Here is a 19,571-nt window from a genome sequence, read left to right on the forward strand (position 1 = left end):
AACAAGTCAGTTTCTCTATTTTTAAAAACTTATTAAAACATTCTTATTTTTTCTTTCTGTCAATAAAATAATTATTATGTCCTCTTCCCATTAAAAATATATGAAAAATAAGAGGTAAATTTTTAAAATCTAATTTTATTCCGAAATAAAATCTTTTATTTAGCTCGTAGGTATTGTGATTATTAACAAATCAGTCTTTGTATTGTCAGAAATTTATTAAAACGTTCTTATTTTTTTCTTAAATTTATTAAAATATTTTTTTTTCTCTCCATCAACAAAATAGTTCATTCTCCTCTTTAAAGAAAAAAAAAAAGAAAAAGAAAATGATGACAGTGATGATGAAAATGAAGAGGAAGAAAAAGAAGCAGAAGAACCACCTCTCATTCTCCTCCTTAAAGAAAAAAGAATAAGAAAAAGAGCCGAAAAAGAAAAAGGAGGAGAAAAAGAAGAAGGGTGTAATTTGATTTTTTGCTATATTTTTCACAATAGAAATTAATGGAAGGATAATTTCATCGATAAAAAATAAAAATAAAAACATTTTAGTAGAATTTTAAAATTGAAAAATTGACTTATTAATAATAATAATACTCATAAACTAAATAGTAAATCTCCCTTTTTAAAATATAGAAACTAATTAGTAATAAAATTCAAAAATTAAATAATAAATTATATTTATACTTAAATTTTATAATATTTCTAGTATTTATATTTGTGTTATATAATTTTATCAAATTTCTAGTATTTATGTCCTTCAAACACCCAAGACTTTGAAATAGTAGACTATAGTCATGGATGGTGGAGAGGAATTCAATGATGTGTGAAGAAAGGGAAAGGTCTTGAGTCTATATACTCATCCAAGGAAGTAAATTAAGAGCAAAAGAAATGACCTTGAATTCCAACTTTCTAACATTTGAATCTAAGAAAATTAATATATTCAAGTCTTGCAAATTCCAAGTCATCAGCTTTTCCCCAGCAAAAAGCACTTGCCCTTGTTTCCTTTTTTTTAGGACATTTTCATTGGCGGCCTCTTCAAGAAAACTAGATAACGTATTATATATGCAAGTGACTAAAATTCAGAGGTGGAGGCAGAATTCGCAGCCCTATGACATCAGCTGCTCTTTTCTTTTCTTTGAATTTGTCTCTTACAAAAAAAAAAAAGAATACACACTTATCAGCTTTCTGATTCTCGCAATTGAGTGGAAGTCATATTTGTGCTTATGAATAAAAAAATCTCTGTACTTGGATTTAAAAACTGAATTAAACTGATAAAAATTATATTAAATATTTAAAATTTTAATTTTTAATTTATTTAATTGAGTTTAATTTTAAATAAAATAACTAAATAATTATCATAATTATATTCGGTGGGCCAATGCACACGCAAATAAGACATTTGATGCCTAGTAATAGAAGTGAGAAAAGGGGTTAGGTTGGAGTTAGACTGTGTCAAGGTCATTTCGTATCTTCTTTTTTGGATCCTTGATTTATGTTATGACCAAAAAAAATAAAAAAGAAATCAATTTATGGGTTTTAAATCATTTGAAGTTAAAATATTAAAATTTTCCTTTAAAATTCAAATTAGTTCATTTTTGTTTGAATAAGTTGAAATGGGTTATCTCCGTATCAGATTAATTTTTAGATTTATTTGGAATCTTATGATATAAAATTTAGAAAATAAAATTTATAATAGTTATGTGAGTATGGATGGAGAGGAGAGTGTTTTTTTTCTTTTTATTCTTTTTTATTTATCCGCTAGTGACGCCTAATGTCTTCTCTACTATAATATTATCTGCCTCTGTCACGTAAGTCCGTGTGTACGGAAGCGTCAGACGCCCTCTCCAAACCAGACAGCTATTTAATTCCCCCGACACGCACGCGGATAAGGCTGCAAAGTGACTGGGTCTGCCATCCTTCATCACGTCATATCATCGGACTGAATTTTTCACCACCAAACTCGGGCTCACATATGACCCGGTCTGCCCTATGTTTCTGGATCGACGCCTAAGGAGCTAAACTGTTCGACCTAAAGGGCTTCGCGGGCTTTGAGACGACTCTATTTTCTCAGTCCTAGTTTGGTCTAGAGTAGATGAGGTCCAATGGTCATCAGAACCAATACCTTGTATTGAAAATATTTTTTAAAAAAAATAACTTAATTTTTATTGTTTAATTATAATTTAAAATAATATATAATGAATTTAGATATTATTAAGATTTTTAAAACTCAGACAAACTTTTTTTTAAAAAAGAGAGTGTCAATTTTTTTTAAATAATAATTCAATTTTTCTTAATTTTAATATAATATATTTTTTGTTAATCCTTTTTTTAATATTTTAAATATTATAAAATATAAAAAATAAAACATTTTCTATATAACAAACAAACCGAAGTTAATTTTATAAAGTCCGAAAAATCCAACTTAATTGGTTAGCAGGTAGGAAAAAAAAGCAACCTTAAAATGCTAGAACCATCTAAATGAATGATAGTATGTAGACCTCTGACTTTCATAGATGACTTCCTTACAAACAGCTAGCATTGAAGTGACATTCAAATTGTTGACACTTGAAATTTGTTGTAGAAAATTTGGCAAGTGGATCATCATTGAAAATCTTAATTTACACTCTCTATATAAACCAAATAGAGAGTTCCTTCCTATCTGCTTAATCTCAGAGTTTCTTCCATGGCTTCTTCTCTGTCATCATCCTCTTCCACTTTCTCTTCCTCTTCTTTTTTTTCAATAGCCAAATATGATGTGTTCCTTAGCTTTAGAGGCGAGGACACTCGTGATAATTTTACTAGCCATCTTTACTCTGATTTGAATAGAAAGAAAATTTTAACGTTTATGGATAATACAAATCTTAGAAAGGGAGAAGAAATTTCGAAATCGATTTGTAAAGCGATAGAAAAGTCGAGTCTTTCGGTGATTATTTTCTCGGAGAAGTATGCATTTTCAAAATGGTGCTTGGACGAAGTTGTGAAGATCCTCGAATGCAAGAAAATGAATGGACAATTGGTCATACCAGTGTTCTACAGAATTGATCCTATGCATGTGAGAAATCAAAGTGGAAGCTTTGAAGCTGCATTTGCCAAACATGAACAAGAGAAAATAGACAAAGTGGAGAGGTGGAGAGCTGCTTTGAAAGAAGCAGCTAATGTTTCTGGATGGGATTCAATGGTTACTAGGTATGTTCATGCTCAAAAATCTATTATTTTCTGTTATTAGTGATGTTAATAAAATTATTAAAATTTAGAAAATAGTTTTCACGGTGTTATTTTTTTTAAACAATAATTTAATTTCTCTTTTTATTGTAAAAATATTTTTTATTAATTAATTTTTTAAAATATTAAACACGAAAAATATCTTTTTACAAAATATTTTCAATATGGAACAAAACAACTAAAAATTAAATCAATCATTATCATAGAATTTAATAACAATAATTTAATGAGTGATGAAAAATTCTTGTTCATATCGTAAAACTTGGCCAACTAAACTTTATTATTAAAATTAAAAAGATAAGCCTAATCAATTTGTTCAAAATTATCAAATCTCAAAAAACACATTTTAATATAATCAAATGGAAAAAAAAAAAAAAAAGCCGGCAAGCGGATTTGCCATTGACCAATAATTAAATATCAACACAATTGGTATAATTCTGTCTATTCGATAACATTCCGTCAATTGTTATTAAAAAAATTGTGGTTAAACAAAATTTAAAAAAAATAAAAAAAATGAAATTTTTAGTATTTATTTATTAAAATAATAATAATAATAATACTTTAAACGAAATGATTGATGCCTATATTCAATTTAAATGGTGGGTCATGAAAGTCTATTTTTCACACTTTTCCAATAGAGTCAACTCCAAATTAAGCTGATTCTCGAAGCTTGGAAATTCATCAATTGGCTTCTGTTGTTTACCAAATGATTTTTTTTCTTTAATTAATTCTTAAATTTTAGTTGATACTTATTTAAATTATCAATTATTTATGGATCATTTAAAATAAATTATCTACTATTTATTTATTGATCATTTAAAATATCGATCATTAAATTATTAACGGTTTATAAAAAATTATAATTTGTACGTATATTTTAAGTCATATATTAAATGTAAATGAATATTCTCTCTGTAAATAGTGTTTTTTTTTTTTTTAGTATTTTAACTTACAAATATTTTTATGTCTTGATACGTGGTAGGCCTGACTCCAAACTTATTGAAGAGATTGTGGGTGATATTTTGAAGAAACTATATGAGATTTCTCCTAGCAAATCCATAGGTTTGGTTGGAATTGATTCGCGTCTCAAGCAAATTGAATCTCTATTGTGCATGGATTCCACCAATGTCCTTATGGTGGGAATATGGGGAATGGGTGGTATAGGCAAGACCACCCTCGCCGGAGCTATTTTCGATCGGATTTCTATTCAATATGAGAGTTGTTGTTTTCTTGTAAACGTTAGAGAACAGCTGAAACGATGTCAGCTAGCTCAATTACGAGACGAGCTCTTCTCAAAGCTGTTGGAAGAAAATATAGATACAAGAACTCTAAGTTTGGGAGTTAACTTTCTAAAAGATCGACTTCGTCGCAAAAAGGTTCTTGTTGTGCTTGATGATATTGATACTTCTACACGATTGCAAGAACTATTACCAGAACAACGTGAGATGTTCGGTCCTGGAAGTAGAATCCTTGTCACAAGTAGGGATAAGCAAGTTCTAAAAATTGCAGTTGATGAAATCTATGAGGTTGAGGAATTGAATCACGAAGAAGCTCTTCAACTCTTTTGCTTGAATGCCTTCAAGAAAACTTGCCTTGAAATCGATTATCTAGAGCGTTCGAAAAGGGTGGTAAATTATGCAAAAGGGAATCCTTTGGCTCTTAGAGTGTTGGGTTCTGCTTTGTTGGGCAGGAATGAGGAAGATTGGGATAGTGCATTGGAGAAATTAGAAAATGTTCAAAACTTCGAAATTCAAAATGTATTGAGAATTAGTTACGATGGGCTAAACCGCGACGAAAAGAAAATATTTCTTGATATTGCATGTTTTTTTCGAGGGGAAGATCGAAATTTTGCGATGAAAATACTAAGTGGTTGCTATTCTTCAGTGCATTACACAATAAGCACTTTCATTGACAAGTCTCTTGTTAGTGTTTCTAACAACAAACTAGAGATGCATGATTTATTACAAGAAATGGGTTGGAGCATTGTTGGTGAAGAATCCGAGCTCGAAAATCGAAGCAGGTTGTGGAATCCTAAGGATGTTTATTGTGTCTTGACAAAAAAGAAGGTAAAAATTCAAAGTTATTTTGCTTAAGAAGTTGAGATTTTTCAAGTACTTACTCTTTGCCCTTTGACTAATGTAGGGAACTAAGGCAATTGAAGGCATATCCTTAGACTTGTCTGCAGCAAGAGAGATGCATTTAGAATCTGATGCCTTTGCAGGAATGGATCATATGAGAATACTCAAATTCTACATGTCTAATTCCTCTATAGGCTACAAAGACAAAGTGCAACTTCCTCGTCGCGGCCTTCGATCTCTTTCTGATGAACTGAGATATCTTCATTGGTATAGATTTCCTTCCAAGTCACTGCCATTGAAATTTTGTGCTGAAAATCTTGTTGTTCTTGATCTACCACATAGCAATGTTGAGCAACTTTGGACAGGAGAACAGGTATGCTGCACTAGCTAAACGCATGTCGTTTTGTTCTGAAAGAGTACATGGTTGGAAACATGTATTTAGCGAATGCTTTAATTATCCCACCTTTTTCTCTTGGCAGGATCTTATGAATTTGAAACAGATTGGCCTCTCATATTCCAAGTACTTGACTAAAATTCCTGATCTGTCACAAGCAAAAAATGTTGAGAGCATAAATCTTGAAGGTTGTAAAAGCTTAGTGGAGCTGCCCTCATCTATTCAATATCTCCATAAGCTTGAATACCTTAACCTCAGACTATGCAAGAGTCTCCGGCGACTTCCAAGCAGGATCGACTCGAAACTTCTTCGAATTCTCGACATCTCCCACTGTCCTAACGTTAAACACTGTCCAGAAATTTTGGAAAATGTTGAAGAATTGCACCTTTGCAGGAGTGGATTGAAAGAACTTCCTCAATCAGTTCACAAGGTTAAAGCTCTTGAAATTGTTTGGCTCATTGGCTGCTCAAACATCACCAAGTTTCCACATGTTTCAATGAATGTAAGAGAATTATATCTCAGTGAAACTTCCATAAAAGAGGTGCCTTCATCAATAGAATTTCTCACAGGACTTGAAATATTGGAAATGATAAGCTGCAGTAAGCTGCAGAGAATCCCAAGCAGCATTAGTAAGTTGAAATCTCTCGAAATTCTTGTTCTATCTCGTTGCTCGAAACTCGAGAACTTCCCAGAAATCTTGGAGCCAATGGAAAGTCTAGCTTGTCTTTACTTAGACTACTGTGAAAATCTCAAAAGTCTTCCAGACAGCATCTACAATTTGAAATCTTTGGAACATCTTCATCTAAGTGGAACAGCTATACAAGAGTTACCTTCATCAATTGAGCACTTGAATTGTCTGAAAGAGTTGAAGCTTGATGAGTGTAAGAAGCTTGTGAGCCTTCCGACAAGTATCCGTAAAGTTTCTGAGCTGCGTTCAATTTACTTGAACCATTGCAAGAACCTGAGAGCTTTGCCTGAACTTCCTCAGTCTCTGAAAGTTGTAGAGGCAAATGGCTGCAGAGCAATGGAAGCATTCTCAAGCAGCAAGAAATTCAGCTTCATGAACTTGTGTTTCACAAACTGCTTCAGGTTGGATCAGAGGGCACGCAGCGAAATCGTTGAAAATTCTCATTCTACTGTTCAATTTTTAACTAGCAAGGTACGCAAAACTTTTCCCACAAACTTTTTTTAAAAAACGGAAAAATTACTTTTTCATCCCTGGATTTTGTTTAATTAAATTAATAAATATATCCCTCTAGCAGTAATTTCTGTTCCTTTGAATATTGCAGTTTGGAGAATATAAAGATCAAGTTAGAATTCTTTTTCAAGGAAGTGAAATCCCAGAATGTTTCCATGAACAAACACTGGGAACTTCACTTAGCATACAGTTGCCTGCAAATTGGCATCAGTATCAGGGAATTGCTTTCTGCATTGTGTTTACATCAGAGGATCCTTCAATTGTTTGCAGAATCAGCAGGTTTACATGTGAATCCCATTTCAGAAGCAATAACAAAGAAAATGAAGAGAAAATTTTCAACTGGGTATGCTTTGTGGATGATCTACATTTACATGAACCAGATCAAGTGTTACTGTGGTATGATCCATGTATCAAAGCATTGAAAGGTGATGGTTCAGATAAAGAAGAAGATTGGTTCAGTAAATATTCAAGTGCTTCATTTCAATTCTACCCTCAAAGGTGGAGGAAATTTCAAAAGCATTGTAATGTCAAGAAGTGTGGAGTTCTTCTACTGTAAAATGATGGTGAAACCTTAAACAATTTCTGTTTCTTGTCGGAGAATAAGTGGTCATATAAAAATTAGTTTTTTTCATCATTGATTATGCACGGAATGCGTGAAAATATTTTTTTTTATTAAATACACACATCTCATACATGAATAATAGTAAAAAGCTAGTATTCTCATGAACATGTAATTTTCTTATCCTCCCGTTTCCTTACAAGATTAACTAATATAAGCAAAGAAGATTAACTAATATAAACTTTGAGTGGAGAGTAAATTTAGATATTTTTGACAAAACTAAATCATAAATTTAATTTTTTATATTTAAATAGTCTTCTTTTCTTTCAAACTAAATTTAAAACTCTTTCATGAAAACGTATTTTTCTTATCCTCTCGTCTCCTTGCAAGATTAACTAATGTAAACTTTGAGTAGAAAATAAATTTAGATAGTTTTGACGAAACTAAATCATGAATTTAATTTTTTATATTTAAATAATCTTTTTTTCATTCAAACTAAATTTAAAACTCTCTCGTGAACACGTATTTTTTTTATCATCTAGTTTCCTTGCAAGATTAACTAATGTAAACTTTGAGCGGAGAGTAAATTTAGATATTTTTGACAAAATTAAATTATGAATTTAATTTTGTATATTTAAATAGTCTTCTTTTTATTCAAACTAAATTTAAAACTCTTTAATCATAGCAGTATTTAATTCAAATAGAAAAAATCGATTGAATTGAATTGATTTGAAAATTTAGTTCCATTTTTTATTATTTTGATTCAATTTAGTTTTTAATTTTAAAATTTTCAGTTATTTCTATTGAGATTATTTCTATAAATAGCCTAGATTTGTACCAATAATTAGGGATATGATTGTGCGATATGATTGAGATATAATTAGGCTATAATTAGATAATTAATTTATTTTCTTACCTAGTATATACTCTTATAAGTAGTATATATAACCCAATTGGCTTGAGGGAATAATCAAGTATTTTCTCTCAAATCTTCTGCTCTATTTTTCTTCTTTTCATCAAAGATTCAATGGTATCAAAGCCTCTCCATTCGATGTTGGGTCTCTCATATGTTGGGCCTCTCATAAATGTGTCACGCACTAGTAAAAATTCTGGATGTGAGGAGGGGGTGTGTTGAATCCCACATCGGTTGTGGAAATGAGTAATGTGCCCCTTATATGGGTCATGGGCAATCCTCCCCCTCGAGCTAACTTTTGGGGTGAGTTAGGCCTGACCCAAATTTAACATGGTATCAGATTTTTGGGCTTTATTACAGTGATACTTTCTCTCCCGTAGATCTGATACAGGACTATTTAGACTCCGTCAGGAGTTTTAACCAATATCATTTGGCTAAGACGAAATAAGAGAAAAGATAGTCTGAAAGACTAAAAGTCTTATTGAAATTGTTCAACGATTGAAAAGTGTCTTTCTAATACCTAAGTGAGGCTATTTATAATAAAAACAAAACACTAATATGTAAAATTATGAAAATACCCAAAATATCCAAAAAAATAATTAAAATACAAAAGTTAGCCCCGGTCCAAGTCTGCCGTAAAATCCAAGGCTAATTGCTCCGTGTCATTGATCTTCGGCGCTCTTTGTATAGGCTAAAACAGTCCCCAAGAGCATGGTTTGGACGATTGAAATGTCTCGAAGTAATTCTAATCATTCTGTATTTTTTCGGTATATTGGTGACAAATGCATCAACTTGGTGGTCTATGTTGATGATATTGTCATTATAGAAAATAATCATGATAGAATCTCTCAACTTAAGCAACATTTGTTTAGTCATTTTCAAAATAAAGATCTGAGAAAACTGAAATTTTTCTTGGGAATTGAAGTGGCACAGTCTAAAACAAATATTGCAATTTCTCAACGGAAATATGCTTTAGATATATTGGAAGAAACATACATGTTAGACTGTAGACATGTGGACACTCCCATTGATCTAAATGTTAAGCTTGTTCATAAATAGGGGGAGCCACTTAAAGATCCTGCTAGATACAGAAGATTAGTCGGCAAGCTCAATTATCTCACTATCACACGACCAGATATTTCTTTTGCTATAAGTGTGTTTAGTCAATTTCTTTAAACTACATACAGTAGTCACTGGAATGCAGTCATTCGTATTTTTAGATATATCAAAGGAGCTCCAGGACAAGGTCTAGGGTCACTCACAAATTATTGGCTGTTCTGATGCAGATTGGACATATTTCTTTTCAGATAGACGATTTACTTCAGGATATTGTATTATGATTAGAGAGAATCTCATATCCTGAAAAAGTAAAAAACAGAGTGTGGTTGCAAAATTAAGTGTAGAAGCAAAATATCGAGTTATGACTTTAATAACATGCGAACTCATCTGGTTGAAATAACTCCTTCAGAAATTGAAATATAGCGATACTGGCCAAATAAAGCTGATATGTGATAATCAAGTTGCCCTCCATATTGCATCAAATTCAGTTTTTCATGAGATGACAAAGTATATAGAGGTAGATTGCCATTTTATTAGGCAAAAGATTGAGTCCGGATGCATTTCTACTAGTTTTGCCAACTCAAATGATCAGCTAGCTGATGTTTTCACAAATTCACTTCGAGGACCATGAATCGAGTATATTTGTAACAAACTTAGAGCATACGATATGTACGCTCCAGCTTGAGGGGGAGTTGAGATTATTTCTGTAAATAGCCTAGATTTATACTGATAATTAGGAATATAATTGTGTGATATGATTGGGATATGATTAGATTATAATTAAAAAATTAATTTATTTTCTTACTTAGTATGTACTATTGTAAATAGTATATATACTCCAGTTGATTTGAGGGGAATAATAAAATATTTTCTCTCAAATTTTCTGTTTTTTTTTTCTTCTTTTCATTAAAGATTTCAATTTCGATTCGATTTAATTTTAATAAAGAAAAAATAAAAAAATTAAACAGAATCGATTAGTGATAATAATATATTATTTTTAATAATATAGAGATATTAAATTATATCAAAATTAAAATATTTCAATTAAATTTTAAAATATTAAAAATTTAAATTGATCAAATCAAATTAAATCAAACCTATTTAATTTGATTTAATTTTTAATTAAAATCAATTCGGTTTGATTTTTATAAATGCCAAAATTTAAGTTTTCAATTTATTTAATTTGATTCGATTTTAAATCCAACTATTCGGTCGGTTCACTTACTATATTCTAACAATTAAATTCCAAAACTAAATAAATAAGAGCAAGTTAAAAATAAAAATAAATAAATGAACAACGTCAAAACGTTCACTCTACTATATTCCTCTCCAAATCTTTCTCAGTCTCTTCTATTCCAGATCCAAGCACACACACAATCAAAAGTATATTAGAAAAAGAAAAAAGAATTCAGATCACATGACTTAACCATGTATTCTACGCTCAGGAAAGACAGAAATAAAAGTTTCACAATGATAAATATAATAATAATAAAGGATACAATATTTTGAGAATTCTCCGATCCAAATCTTATTGTCTTTTAAAAAATCTCAATATACTAACACAGTAAGTAGAAAATACAATGTTATCACCATGCTATTAAAAAAAAAAATAAATTGACTCCAAATTTCCCTACTCTCTATATTTGAATGTTCGGTTTAAAATCGGTTCGGTTCGATTTTCATAAACATTAAAATTTCAGTTTTCGGTTTATTTGGATGCTAACCCCTAATAATAACTTCTATCATTATATGGAGACAAGTAATGAATGACAAAAAAAGGTAAAAATATCACATACACAATACTCACAAGCAAGAAACTAGAAAACATTAATCATGGAACTAATCCAGTGATTAGCAACCAATTAAGTAATAGTAACTAGCACCCATTTGCTAAAACATAGAAGTTAACAACTTAAACGGCCAAGGAAAAGTTCCTGCCGAATCAAAACATACTATGTGATAGTTAAAATCACTTGATTTTTACTCGAAACCATATACATAATATTCTATACTCTTAATCCTGAAATTTCCCTTTCAATTTCTGCAATGTTGGGTTCTTGTTCTTCTTCAACTAGCCTTGCTGTTGAGGGACCAAGAATGCTTTTAAGAGTCTCAAACACATCCTTCTCAGACCTCCCAGCATCAATCTGAATAAATAAATAAATAAATTATTGAAAATGCAAATGAAAATTTAAATAAAATTTGCAGATGAAATTGTGATTAATTATACCTGCAAAACTAAACCTCTTGCTCTATAATACTCAACCACAGGAAGAGTATGCTCTTGGAAATATCTGAACCTCTTCCTTAGAGACTCAGCATTGTCATCAACTCTTCCCTACATTCATACCAACAAAATTATTGAAATTTTTTGTATTGAATGTGAAAATTATAACATTAGATATTCATTTACTGAACTTGTTCCCTGCTTAAGATCCTCCTCTCCCTCTCTTCTTCAGAACAATCAAAGAACAGAACAAGCTCTGGCTCTGTTTTGGTCTGCAGAAAAGAACAGAGCACTCAACAATTAAACCAAAACAAATAAACAAATATATAAATCTTTATATTTTGATATTAGAAGGCTCACTGCAGCTTCAAAAGCTTTCCTAATCTCTTCATCACGAGGGAAACCATCCAGAATAAACTTGTCATTTCCACTTTTCACCATTGCTTTCTGCAGAATCTCCATTGTTATGCCTGGAGGCACACTCTTCCCCTCCCTAATCATAGCTTCAATCATAGGACTGTAATAGAAAACATCATTCAATTTCATCGATAAGTTTAAGATTGCAGCAAAAATAAAAAAATATTCGTACCCATTTTCAAGGTCGCTTTTAATTGTTTGGCGGAGGAGGTCGCCGCTGCTGAGATGGGTGTATCCAACTTCTTGAGCGATCTTCGCACACTGGGTACTCTTTCCCCCTCCAGGGCCACCTGTTGCAAAGCTCAGCCACCGTAATTTCTAATATTGTATAAAGGTTCATAAGAGTTTCTAATGGAAAATTACTCACCCAAAACAAAGACAACAACGAGCTTTTTCTCTTTGTTTGTTTCCTTTGCAGTCTCCTCAGGCACAGTGACGGCGTCTTTTGCAGTCTCCTCAGGCACAGTGACGGCGTCTTTTGTTTCTCCTTCTTCCACATTTTCCTCTGTTTTCTTCTCAGACAAAATCTCATCCATTGTCTCCTTCACTGACACCGATTCTGTAGTTAAATTCTCCAACACAATTTCATTTGCTGTCTTGTCGACAGTCACAGTCTCAGTGGCCTGTTTTCCGATCACCATTTCAGTTGTTTCCTGAAATCACAAACAAAATAGAATCGATCAATAACATTCTCAAGTTTAACAGATCGATCAAGCCCGTGATCCCAAAATATAAAAGAATAACCTTCTTTATGTCACCCATGGCAGCCAATCAAATTCCGATTGCGATCAATCTCCGTTTCAAAATCTGCAGAAACAGTACGGATACATAATATAAAAAGATGAAAAGCAAGCAGTAAAGCAGAAGAAGAAGAAATGCTTACAGACGAAGTCAATAGCGTATGCAGTAATCAGTAGTGAAGCAGGAATATATGTATGCATATATATATATAGAGAAAGAAAAATCTGAAGCATCAAACGGCACACAAAGCGTTTAAGTTTCCAACATAATTAACGAATACCAACATTTAAGAAAAAAAAAAAGGCATTCTACTTTACTATTTACTATAATTAGCTGCAAAAATAAAATAAATTTCATGAAAATTTTTTTATAATAAAATATTTAACAGCTAAAATTAATAAATAAATTAATAAATAGATATTTTAAAATATCATCAATATTTTAATTATTTTTGAAAATAAAAAAATCAACATGAATTTTATAGTACCATAAAAATTAAATAATAATTTTTTACAAATTAATATAAAATTAATAGCACATTTGTAAATAATAGAACAAAACATCATTTTTAATTAATAATGATATTTTTTTAATACTACTTTCATCCCACAGTTTTGGTGGTTTTAAAAATTTTTTTATCTCATAATATTTATTACTTTGAAAATTTCTAAGTAACACTTATTAGTACCAAAAAAAAAATACAATCATTTAAAAGTTATTTTAAATATATTATTATAAAAAAATTTAAAATTAAAATTATTAATTATTTTTATATATTTAAATGAATTAAATTTAAACTGCAGATATTATGAGAAAAAATAATATGTCTTGAAATTATTACTATTCTAATAATTTTTTTAAACAATTACTTTATAAAATATATATGTTAGAGATTTGGATACTCATACATATTTTTATATAGACAAGGAATTTTCAGATTTTAATTGATTTCTTTAAGGACCAAATATAAAATTTTTCAAAAGGGTTTCAATGTGGAAACTTGTTGATTTGAATTTGGGAAGCATCTTGGGAAGTTGCATCTCTAAACTTGTAATGAATGTCTAAAAGTCAGTTAAATGGTCCCTTATTCCTTCTACATCTTTGACTCAACATGCAAGTCTCCATGAAGCAGCTTAGCTAATTATAAAAATAAATAAATATTTTAAAGAATTTTACAATGATTAAAAAAAATATATCACCTAACTTATAATAAAACATTGTTAATTTGACTAAATTATTATTTATTTCGTTTAACTATTTTAATTTCAAAATTTTTCTATTTATTTACTATTCAAATAATGAAATAACTAATATTATATTCGACGATAATCTTTGGATAATATTGAAGAGTAACTTTTTAAAAGATTAAAATAGCATATAAGGAAGAAAATCTTTTATCTCATGATAGTCTATTTCAATTTCCTTAGCATTCCATCAAGCTTTCATCGTAAGACTCGACTTTTTTTTTCTTGTGACTATTAGGTGTGAACAGTATTCGATTCAAATCGAAAAAATTGACTGAACCGAATTAATTTGAAAATTTATTTCGGTTTTTTATTCAATTTGGTTTTCAATTTAAAAAATTTTAATTATTTCAATTCGATTCGATTTTAATCAGAAAAAAATCGAAAAAATTAAACTGAACCGATTAGTGATAATAATATGTTATTTTCTATAATATTAAGAAATTAAATCATATTAAAATTAAAAATATTTTAATTAAATTTTAAAATACTAAAAATAAAGTGTAAAAAATAAAAGATTTACTAAAAATCGAAACTGATCAAATCGAATTGAATTAAACCGAATCACACCGGTTCAGTTCGGTTTCTGATCAAAATCAATTCGATTTTTATAAATATTAAAATTTCGATTTTTAATTTATTCGATTCGATTTAATTTTAAATCGAACCGACCGAATGATCACCACTATTTGAGCTGAATGAAATAAAATTCTTTTATACGGTTTTCTTGAACCGCAAATTCTTGTTTTCATAAGTTTGAAGGAGAAACTTCTCCAATGAGAAAAATAATCCAATGAATTATTTTCTTATTTTTTTTTAATAAGGTTATAAAATCATTTAGTATAAATGCTTGGAATAAAATAGCATTTTCTAATTTAAAATTATGTCAAAAAATTAATTATTTATTTAATTTTAAAAATAATTACTTAATTTCTATAATAAGTAAAAACTCATAAATTGTAGTTTTAATTTTAAAAATATATTAAAATATTTTTAACACTTTGAAAAGATTACTAATTAGTCTATCTATTACTTTTAATCATTAAATATTTAAAAATACTCTTATTATAAAAAATTAATTAATAAATTTTTTAAAAATTTAAAAAATTAATTAATAAATTTTTAAAATTATATGTATTAAATAATAAAATATTTAATGATAAAATTAATATAGTGACTACTAAATAAATTTTTTAAATGTTTAGAAACATTTTAATATATTTTTTTAAATTAATGGATTAACTAATAAGTTTTCTCGTTATTAAATAATATTTTTTTTAATTTTATAAAATATAACTTAATCACAATGAAATTAAAAAAAATAATAATATTTTTTTTCAATATCATATAAATAAAAAATTAAAAAATATTTTAAAATATGTAAATTATATATTGAAAGAATAGTACATGATACACTTGCCTATTTTGATTATTGCCTTGTTCGATAATTACTTCTTTTAAAATTAAATTAAAGAAATAAATATAAAAAAAAATAATTTTTAGTTTTTAATTAATTATTATCTAAATATATATTAATGACTAAAACAACTTACACGCCTCTGATTCCAATCCCTTGGGAACCAAGTAGTCATATGGAAAGGAGGATTCTGTCTGGCTTTCCATACACGTGGCGTTATATATTTTCAGACACGTGGCATTATATAAATGCCTCAAACAAAAACTCTACTATGATCAGTCATGATCACTATTTTTCTACAAAAGTATTTGATTTTGGTGTGTTTCAAGTTACCAAATTATTATGGATAAAAAAGGGATTTTAATTTTTCAATTACATTAAAATATAAATATAAATATATTAATAAATTTATAAGATAATTTATTTCAAAAATAAAAAAATTATAATTTAGACAAATTAAAAAGCACTGTGCGTGTATTTATCTTTGTACAACAAATAAAATATTCAATTTTAATCTTAAAATTATAAGTTTAGTGTTTTATTAAATGGGTTTTTAAAAATAGATAAAATAAATAATTAATTTCACTAAATTATAAGAATTAAATAGCAATTTTATTCATAATATATTAATACACATATAATTTTTCATTTAATATATTTGTAATTAAAATTATTAATTTATAAAAAAAAGAGATGAAAATGCCTAAAATTTATTTTAAAAAATTAATTAAATTATACATAATTTTATAAAAAATTATTTATTTATTTGATAAAATTAATGATTCTAAATAAATAATTAAGTATTTGAATGTGAAAATTTGACTGTGGCTGCTGTGGATTTCACCGCCACCATTGGAAGTTTCATTTCTAAATTTGTAATAAAATCTTATATTCACTTTTTTTATTGAGTCAATGTGCAAGTCTCCGTGCAGTAGTTAGCAAGTTTTTATATTGACTCCACATCGTCATGAGAGAAGGAAAAAAAACGTTTTTATATTGATTATTTTAATTTTAAATTATATATCTACTCTTAAAATTAAAAATAATTATAGTCAAATTTCAAATTTCTTAATTTTATAAAAAAATTAAAAAATAATTTATAATTTTTTTTATTATATACAACAAAATAAATTTTCCTTCAAAAAAAATTTCAAATAATAATACAACAATTTAAAATATGTATATTGCTGCTTTAGATTTTAAGATTTAGCTATAATTCTATATATTTGATTCAAAATTAAAATTTTTAGTCATCATACAGAAAATAATTTATATTTAAAAAATATTTTTTATAAAAAATACTTTGTATAAAAAATATTTTCACACGTGAAATTTTATTTTTATTATTTAATTTTAATTTAAAAATATAATTTATTAATTTAAATACAACTTTTTGAAGTATTTGAAAGGTATGCTAAAATAGTAATGATTAAAGAAATGCTTGTTAATTAATTATTTTATTATTATTATTATTATTTATTTTAAGAAATATAGATATATATGAAGCAACTTCTTGAGGAGGGTTTGCTTTAGGAGGTTAGATGCTTTTATTTCCTTTTGGTTGACGAGCTCAGTCTTTAAGCTCCTTCATAGTACTATAAAGTAATCAAGTGGGCCCGCATCAAAGATATCAAGCGTTCCATTTTCACCTTCGCTTTCCAATTTCCCTTCCTTACTTGAGAAGGCTTTTATGTTTTGAGAAATTATTATTTTTTTAAATTATATTGTTTTTATTATTAACCAAAATATTAAAAAAAATTTGAATGCAAAAATTAAGGAAATTATATTAATATAAAAATTATTTGACTTATATGACAGAAATTAAATTTATTTAAAATTTAAAACAAAAATTAAAATAAAATAATTTTGTTAATATAATAAAACATTATTAGATAATAAAATAGACATCGTTATCAATGAATTTTAGTTTATTGATACTAAATAGTCTTTGGATTGTGAGGTTTCACTTTTAAATTATCAGTTAAAATTAATAAAAATAACGTTGTTAAATACTAAAAAATTATATAAATGATTAAGTTTAAATTAAAATTTAATTTGAAAAATGGGTATAAATTTTCAATTTTTTTACAATTACATTAGGAATCTAAAAGGACAGGAGAACTTGAATAATTTCACCAAGCAAAAGTTGAGCAAATTGATAAGGATTCTATTCCTAAACTCAATATTATATTCAAATTTCCTCTAAAAAAAAGTATACATAATTAAAAAATAACTGTAAAAGAAAAAATAAATTGTCCCAAATCACATCAATTTCATACTAAATTAGGGCAACCCAAGCCCAATTCTCTTTTATTTTTGAACAGTATATATTAATGAATGCTGAGTTATTGCGGTCCATGTCGCAGTCGAGCCCTTTAAAAGAATCAGACTTAAAATTTATTAGAATTAACTATACAAATTCGCTAATTAATATACAATCTAATCTACAATCGAGATTGAACTCATTAGAGAGGAACCAACTTGATGATCTGAAATCCAATAGAATAGGGTTTTACAAGAGTTTATGTATTACGGAATAAGGCTTAAGTTTCCTGAGGAGGGGACTCCTCTTTTATACATTGTCTTGCTTGCTGGTGACGTGTAAAGGCCTCTCCAGGATTGGGCCACGCGTCTCTGCCATGCGGATTCGGAGGTACTAGGGTATCAGCCGCCTGCTCCATGCGTAACGGCCTCTGATTCTCCTCGTGTGTACGTTTAAGCGGATCTGCCAGGCTGTCTGGTGAATATTATTCTGGATCCTGGGTTGGGCCGAGAGTCGGGCCGGACGCTAGGCCTGAGAGGAGAGAGCATGCTTCGTGTGGGCTGGGTCGTTATGAGTGAAGAAGCTGGGCCGAGCTCGGTCTTGAAGGTTGAATGAGCCAGGCTTGTTGGGTATATCAGATACGTGGGCCTCTATGTTATGGGCCTTTAGCTGTGGTTAAGCCCCTGGTCCGGGGTGAAAAAATCCAGCGGTCATCAATTGCCCCTTCACCTTCTCGGGAGTTATTGCTCCAACTGCCGAGGGGGTGAATATCAAGAACCATTATGGCCGCGTCTGTTCGTGTCTAGGTGTCTTTATAATACCCTTTCCTCTTTTTATCGTTGCGCAGTTTCTGAATCCTATATGTTCTTTCCTCTTTCGGGCTTTTCTTTACTTTCCGCGTTCTCTGCTATCTTTGCTTTCTTGTCATCATTATCTGGACATGTCCTTTCTTTCCTTTCCCATGAATACCTTTTAAGGACTCTGACGGCATTAGTTGAGAATTCGGCTCCCCTGTCCTGCAAAATACAAACTTTCGGATATATATTAACATCACCTCCTTACCAGTCCCAGGCATTCTGTGGGAGCAAAGGGATTTTTCTTTCGAATTTGTCTGTCTGTTTCCTTCTTCCGGCGGGATTTTTGTATTGCCCCAGGAATTTGCTTTAATCTCGCTTTTATCATCTCGACGGAAGATTATCCTAACTTATCTCTGTTTTGGGACCCTTTTGCAGTACCTGAGATGAAGATGAGTCAATTCAAAATTTTTGAGGATTGAAGGTTACCTCTAAGGAGTTTGAACGTTGTTTCGGAGATCCTTTTGGTAGGGCGGTCGATGGGTGGGACCATTCGGCAAGTTGCTGAAACTACTTCGTCCAGGACTTCTGGTCGACCTCCCCCCCTGTTATCTTCTTTTGATATAAATGGAAGTGGCGCAAATGCTCAGCTTATTGTTCCTTTTGATGTGAAGTACCAGTATTATTGCTCCCTTCGATGTGAAGTACCAGTATTATGTGAGACTGAGATCTGCTGCACTCAGTCAACTCTCCAGCGATTTCTTCGAATGTGTACTTCGCGATCTCTTCGGGGCCATAGCCCGAAGACTTATGTTTTTCATGTGTGGTGCACGGCCGGCATACAATATCTGAGCTTGTTCGAATGTACCGTGCATCACATTCGGGTAACCGAACGTTTGCCCAGGGGGACAGTGAGAAATGCTTATGGGAATCAACTTGTTCAGTTCCCCTATAATAGCGGGACAGATCTTGGCCTTTTCTGAAAAACTCACATTCCGAGCTGCGAGAAGTCCTCCGAACTGAAGACTAGAATAGTAGGGTAGGTGATAAT

The 19,571-nt window shown here is 29.7% G+C and overlaps 2 protein-coding genes across 2 annotated transcripts; one reads left to right on the forward strand and one right to left on the reverse strand.

Annotated features, from left to right (window-relative positions):
- The first annotated feature begins 2,677 nt into the window (after window positions 1–2,677).
- LOC110608865 (disease resistance protein RPV1) lies at window positions 2,678–7,475 on the forward strand. The gene is made up of 5 exons (XM_021748152.2): window positions 2,678–3,180; window positions 4,199–5,282; window positions 5,359–5,667; window positions 6,560–6,847; window positions 6,978–7,475. The coding sequence occupies exons 1-5, from the start codon at window positions 2,678–2,680 to the stop codon at window positions 7,440–7,442; spliced, it is 2,649 nt and encodes an 882-aa protein (XP_021603844.1). The 3' UTR covers window positions 7,443–7,475.
- Window positions 7,476–11,237: 3,762 nt separating this feature from the next.
- LOC110606700 (UMP-CMP kinase 3) lies at window positions 11,238–13,076 on the reverse strand. Its single transcript, XM_021745636.2, has 8 exons — window positions 12,945–13,076; window positions 12,806–12,868; window positions 12,429–12,714; window positions 12,234–12,351; window positions 12,005–12,161; window positions 11,836–11,916; window positions 11,648–11,755; window positions 11,238–11,564 (listed from the first exon to the last, which is right to left on the reverse strand). The coding sequence occupies exons 2-8, from the start codon at window positions 12,821–12,823 to the stop codon at window positions 11,424–11,426; spliced, it is 909 nt and encodes a 302-aa protein (XP_021601328.1). The 5' UTR covers window positions 12,824–12,868; window positions 12,945–13,076; the 3' UTR covers window positions 11,238–11,423.
- Between the last annotated feature and the right edge of the window lie 6,495 nt (window positions 13,077–19,571).

Source organism: Manihot esculenta, chromosome 2 (assembly GCF_001659605.2).
Source record: "Manihot esculenta cultivar AM560-2 chromosome 2, M.esculenta_v8, whole genome shotgun sequence".
NCBI lineage: Eukaryota > Viridiplantae > Streptophyta > Magnoliopsida > Malpighiales > Euphorbiaceae > Manihot > Manihot esculenta.